The sequence below is a fragment of the Sceloporus undulatus genome, chromosome 2 (assembly GCF_019175285.1).
Source record: "Sceloporus undulatus isolate JIND9_A2432 ecotype Alabama chromosome 2, SceUnd_v1.1, whole genome shotgun sequence".
Taxonomy (NCBI): domain Eukaryota; kingdom Metazoa; phylum Chordata; class Lepidosauria; order Squamata; family Phrynosomatidae; genus Sceloporus; species Sceloporus undulatus.
The window spans coordinates 135089483-135095893 of record NC_056523.1 but is presented as its reverse complement, the minus strand read 5'-3'; the positions used below and the strand labels follow the sequence as shown (position 1 = coordinate 135095893).

General features: G+C 41.0%; 1 protein-coding gene across 1 annotated transcript in view; it reads right to left on the bottom strand.

The window, feature by feature from the left end:
• TNRC6C (trinucleotide repeat containing adaptor 6C) overlaps nucleotides 1-6411 on the bottom strand; it is a 167494-nt gene that overhangs the window by 46734 nt on the left and 114349 nt on the right. The window contains 4 exon segments of the mRNA XM_042448122.1: nucleotides 2610-2706; nucleotides 3000-3083; nucleotides 4684-4803; nucleotides 5409-5555. Of these exon segments, the coding sequence (XP_042304056.1) occupies nucleotides 2610-2706; nucleotides 3000-3083; nucleotides 4684-4803; nucleotides 5409-5555 (448 nt within the window).

The window sequence follows — 6411 nt, the reverse complement described above, 5'->3', positions numbered from 1 at the left end:
TTAAATTTAATCACAGTTTAGATTCCAGGCTGCAAGCTAACCTTCTATTCCTATTCCTTCTACTCCTACATAAGGAGCTTATCCCATTAACAAATAAGACGGCTTACCTCTTCCGGCTTGAATTCAGGATCCGGGATGCCCTGGGATGCTATCAGACCTAAATCGTCACCTATCTAGGTGGGATGCTGCCTCCCGGATGCACCCTGGGTCGAAGCCTTGCTCAGCTGGCCAATTTTTGAAGTCGGAAGCTCCCAGATTTCAGAAAAGTGCTGGTTGAGTGAGGTTTCGACCTGGGATGCATCCGGGCAGTGGCATACCGCCGAGATAGGTGGCAATTTAGGTCTGATAACATCTGGGGGCATCCTGGATCCTGAATTCAAGCTGGAAGAAGTAAGCCAGCTTATTTGTTAATGGGATAAGCTCATAAGACAAGCCTTTTAAAATGGAAAATGTTTTTAGTTCAATTATTATTTTGTGGGGTAGAGAGGAAAAAAAGAGCACATCAGTAGGAAGGGGAAATCAAGTATTTTAAAGTAATCTGAGTGAATGCCCACCAATAAGTTAAGTACTAAAAAAATTAATTTTTTTGGCCAGTCCTAAGTCTACTTGTGGTCATTCTCATATAGAGACCATGAGTACTGTATAAATATTTAAGAGATACAAGTCCCCAGACACACTGTCCAACCCTTCTGAATCACCTGTCTCTTGGTCCGGCTGCCACTCTCTGGGACCAAGAAAGTATGGGTGTCTAGCAGCTTTTTGGTGGCCCTCTGACTCAGTATGTGTAAAATGTGTCAGTTAGGGTATTAATTGGTCCAACCCCACTCCTCCCTGCCAGGTTGAAAGATTTGCACTAGATGTCAACTGTTTTCCAGGCACTTGTCTTATCCTTTAAACTAAAACTTTAAATGGTTTATGGTCTGACTATTTGAAGGACCACCTGTCTCATTATGAACCAGCCTGATTATTACAATCTAGAGGAGAGGCCCTTTTAAGGACACTGCTGCTGACACAGTAAGGTCTGTCAGGAACATGTGAAAGGGGATTCTCCTGCACCATTCCCAAATGGTGAAATGCCCCCCCCTTCAGACCAACAGTTTGTTCCTATTCTTTCAAGCTCTTTGGAAAGGAGCTTAGATACAACTCTTTCACACGACTTTTAAAATTGTGAATAATAGTTTTAATGTTGTTTTATTGTTTGCAAGCATTATTGCTTTATTTAAATTGTTATATATCACCTTGGTATCACTGTGGAAAATGCGTGTATGCGTGTCTTTTATAATAATAAATAAAAGGTGAAAATATAGAATCATAGAATCATAGAGTTGGAAGAGACCACAGGGGCCATCCAGTCCAACCCCCTGCCATGCAGGAAATCACAATCAAAGCATCCCCAACAGATGGCCATCCAGCCTCTGCTTGAAGACCTCCAAGGAAGGAGACTCCACTACATTCCGAGGGAGTTTGTTCCACTGTCGGACAGCCCTTACTGTCAGGAAGTTCTTCCTAATGTTGAGGTAGAATCTCTTTTCCTGCAGCTTGCATCCATTGCTTTGGGTCCTAGTCTCTGGAGCAGCAGAAAACAAGCTTGCTCCCTCCTCAATATGACATCCCTTCAAATATTTGAACAGGGCTATCATATCACCTCTTAATCTTCTCTTCCCCAGGCTAAACATCCCCAGCTCCCTAAGTCGTTCCTCGTAGGGCATGGTTTCCAGACCTTTCACCATTTTAGTCGCCCTCCTCTGGACACGCTCCAGTTTCTCAATGTCCTTTTTGAATTGTGGTGCCCAGAACTGGACACAATATTCCAGGTGGGGCCTGACCAGAGCAGAATATAGTGGCACTATGACTTCCCTTGATCTAGACACTATACTTCTATTGATGCAGCCTAAAATCGCATTGGCCTTGTTAGCTGCTGTTGACTCATGTTCAACTTGTGGTCTACTTGGACTCCTAGATCCCCTTCACATAGTTTCATTCAGCCAGGTATCCTCCATATATAAGGACCAATATGGTCTTCCTATGAAGTTTCATAGGGAGTTTCATAACTGGAGAGCTACTGCTGGAAAGATCCAGCAATCCACTCTCTCTAGTTGGCGGGGCATACAGCAACAAGGTGACCAAAGCCTGTTTCTATCCCACTATATGCTAGACCTGAAAGCAGACTGGAATGGTTCCAAACAGAGAAAGGTTCTCCATGGAGAGGTCTTTTTGGAGGGAGAAGTATTTAGTGAAATTCTCACAGCACTTTTTACTTGTAATGTTATCTTGCTTTTATATTTTTTGAAGTTGAGGATCCAACAGCACTGGTAGTCACATGTAAGAAACAGGCTGTATGAGGACATCAATGCCATAATGACAATGCAGGAAATGAAACAGTTGTAAAAGCAGCAAAAGGAGTCAAATAAAATTATTACATGTATAAATTATCTACATCTTTTTGAGTTGGGGTTTAAATAAACTGGACATACCAAGGGGGTAAGGAGCAAAGGTGTTCGGTGAAGACTGTTGCTCTTTGGTCTGCAGGTCAGAAAGGCCAGGAGCCTGGGGATGGGGTGAAAAGTTATCCATGGCTGATTTGCCTGCAGAGGGGTGCAAAGATAGATGCGGAGGGGGTGGCTGCTGCTTCATAAGCAGGGCCTGGGCCAGCTGGCGCTGGTGCTGCTGGATCTGCTGCTGCATGTTATTGATTGTACGTGCAACCTGGCAACAAGGTAAAAATAAAAGTAAGTCAGTGAATTTTAAATGTGGGGTAAGAGGCTCATTTGTGATCTTGAACCACCCAGCAGCCAGGGAATTCAGTGCATTAAGAACTAGCTGCATCCCATCATGCTAGAAAAAGAAGAAGTGGAAGCCTGTCATTCTTGATAGGGATTTCTGCCTGCACAGAAGCTTACAGCACAAATGGGTGGACTTCATGAATAATCTTTTTCATTTAACATACTAGATTATTTAGGGGCTGTTTATTTGGCATTGAGACAACAGGTTAAACCTACTTGCTGCTCCTGTTGTCTGATGGGTCCGGAAACATTACGCTGAGCCTGTAACATCTGCTGCTGGATTTGTAAACGTTGGTACGCCTGCAAATTAGAAATACAGGAAATCTAAGGTCACAATGTAAACAGGCCTACCGTAATAATGGGAATCATATTAAATGAAGGTATGAACCAAACAAGTTTATTTATTGAATTTGTATCCAGCAAATGGTGTTTCAAGGATTTTCTTGACATTAATAATTGTAGGAGTACACTCATAGACAGAAGTCATCTCAAGCATGGGTTGCAAAAATGGATGGTCAGTTACATCAGGAAACAAGCTATTTAAAATGGGATGAAGAAAATCATAATAAAAAGGAATAATCAATCAAACATGATTGTTCAAAGAGGTAAACCAGAGGAATAAAATCTTTGGGTTGCATGGCATCCTCAGCTAGTCTGTGCCCTTGCCTATTATCCCCAGTAATTCACTACTCCTGCAAATCATGCCAACAAAGTTTTTAAAATTCTAATCACTATGTGTAGAATGCCATTTTCAAGAGGTGAAGCCCTTATCCTGCCCTTCCCATATTCTGTGAGCCTCCCAAAATGACCTGCAGCAATTAGGCTTTTTCTGAAATACTGTGTTTTTTAAAAGACTCTACAGGTGTTAATGGAAAGGGTTTTTAAACCTTACTTTCATGAGGGATGGGGGAAAGGGTACATCTAGGAAGGAAGGTTCACCATACCTCTCCTGGGTGCTGCAATATTCTTCCAAAGCCTATCAGAAGTAATTAAGTATCTTTTTTTTAAAAAAAAGTCATCAGTGCTAATGGGAACTTTGTAGAAAGCTCAAATGTGTGTGTAGGGGGAGAGGTATCCAATGAGGAAAGATGGGGAGGGGGAGAGAACAGAGAAAGAAGACAGGGAAGGGGAAAGAAAGAAAACTGAAGGGATGACGCAAGAGTGTGAATGTCATAGTGAGTGTCACTATGTGTGTGTGCATGCAGATATACAAGCAAAAACGTGGGAGTATAGGGTAACTCTGGTACTGTTCATTGCTGAAATGTGGCCCTACAGTGCTCTCATGAGCACTGTAGCCATTGGGTTAAAATAAGTTCCCAGTTTAACAAACTAACTAACTAACTAACTAACTAACTAAAAAGTCAAGTAACTAAAATCCAAGGTTTATTTTTGGGGTGTGTGGGGGTGTTGGTATGCCTGAAACTGGCCTAACCATGTCTTGTAAATATTTTGAAGCCCGAGTTTCACACTTTGATTTGTGACTAACCCTTAATCACAATTTAGGGACTTACACCATTGCTAAGCGCTACATCTCCTAAGTGCTCACAGAAGTGATAGATGCAAGAAGCTCTATATTTACAACTCAAGGGTTTTCTCCAAACTATAACTACTGAACATATGTGGTGCCATTCTGAGAAACACTACTGATCCTACAGAATGGGTGTGAACTGACGACATTCATGAACAATGTCAAAAAAAAAAAAGAGTACAAAAATCTCATGATCACTAAGAGTGTGTGTCTGCGTTGTATTGAAAGGATCACATAATTTTAAGATCCAAGTAAAAGAATGGCTAGAAGCAAGTCTCGCTATTTCTGAAGCAAGGAAGAGATTCCTTTTAGCTTTAACCTCAGTGTTATCATTTGGGGTGAACAGGTTTCTCATTGTGCCTTTTAACTCACCAGCTGCAGCTGATATAGCTGGTTCAACATCGTCATATGCTGAGGATTAATTGGCGAGGTTAATAGTGCAGGATTGAGACCAATGTTTTTTGCTGCAAACTGCAAAAGCTGTGCTTGAACCTGGGAAAAGAATAGCTTCCATTACTACAGCTGTAGTTTACGACAGTGTTGTATTTCCCCCACAGTGACCTGAGAAAAGCTTCTCAGCTGAAAAGTAATCACTACATATCACAGAAAACTAAACACATATTTCCAGAGGCAGTAGTATTTTCTACACCTGATGAATAAACTACTCAGTTCACACATAGTTTAATAAAACAAAAATGCTGTTTTCCTGAAATCAAATATACCAGATTGGCAACTTAACCACTCTATACGATTTAAGAAATCTTCCATTGAAACACACTGTGAAAGTGTGATTGTATCTGCATTTTCTGTCAGCATTGAAGTAACTGGCACAACCAAACATTCCTTTGAGTAGCTAACTTCTTAGGGGGTTTCCTTCCATTTAAGTGTTCTACTCAATATGCTATAGTTATTGCACAGAAATAGCCATCACCAAGGGTACAACTATTTTTTTCTTTTTGTTTAGTTTATCCAATTGAGAAAAAAAAATAGGAGGCCTCAGAAATCCAGAAGCCAATTTATTAGGCCCAATTTTTTAGTGCAGGTCTCCAGGACACCTAACCATTGGCTATTATTAATGCTACAGAGCTCAATCTAACCTGAGGGGAGAGAAACTGAGGCACTTGAGCACGAAGACTAGGCTGGGATGAGTTAAGAGGTTGCACTGGCGGTTGCTGCGGCTGTTGCATGGTCCTGGCTTGTGCTGCTCCGCTATTGCCAAACATACCCAGATTGCCACTCGGTATCTGTGGAATGATAGGGTTCAAGTTGTGAGAGTGTGCTGTTTCATCTTTTAAGATAGTCACTGTGGTCCCATGACTCAAGACACTAGAAAACAAATTGGCTACTCTTGCAATGGATGCTCATGTAAATATTGAGTTTGAACCTCTGTTGAATTGCAGTGTGATTGGCTATGTACCAATGTAATTTTTTCTGGATGTCTTCAGGGACCCAACTTAATGAATCCAAAAGTTAAAATATCCAAACCTACATGTCTACCAAGTAGACATATCTGCCCCTTCTTTGGTAAGCCTTGGGTCCTGTGCAAGGAGAAAGGTGTGTGTGTGGGGGTATGAATAAAATAAACTGACATGCTGTATGTGAAGGCTCCCCAGAAACCTGCATCATTTCAACTAGGCCCCTGCAAAGAATGATGGTAACAATACCACCAAAACTATAACAATGTAGAGACGTGCTGCCTATCAAACACATTATAGACAAAGAGTAGCAGCTACAGACAGCAATCCTTATAGAGGCTTGCACATGTGAAGCAGATTAAAAACTGTTCCTTAAAGTAAGATTATTATATTTTAGCTTGGATGTGATATAACTAAAAATAGCTGCTTCTTTTTGACTTTTTGTATATGCATTACAGAATACTCTCACATCTGATTACTGTTATTGTATGTGCACAATTAATCTTTCTGAGAGCTGGTGTATAAAACAGGATATTTTAAGTTCTGTAGCTGAATAATCCCATTCCTTTTCATCTAGCTGCCTGTAATATTATTTCCCCTATTGATTACATATTTTAGGCCTTTTACAGACTGCCCAAATAAAGCTGCTTCGGGTCTCTTTGGAGGTATGCGATTTAAATGATGC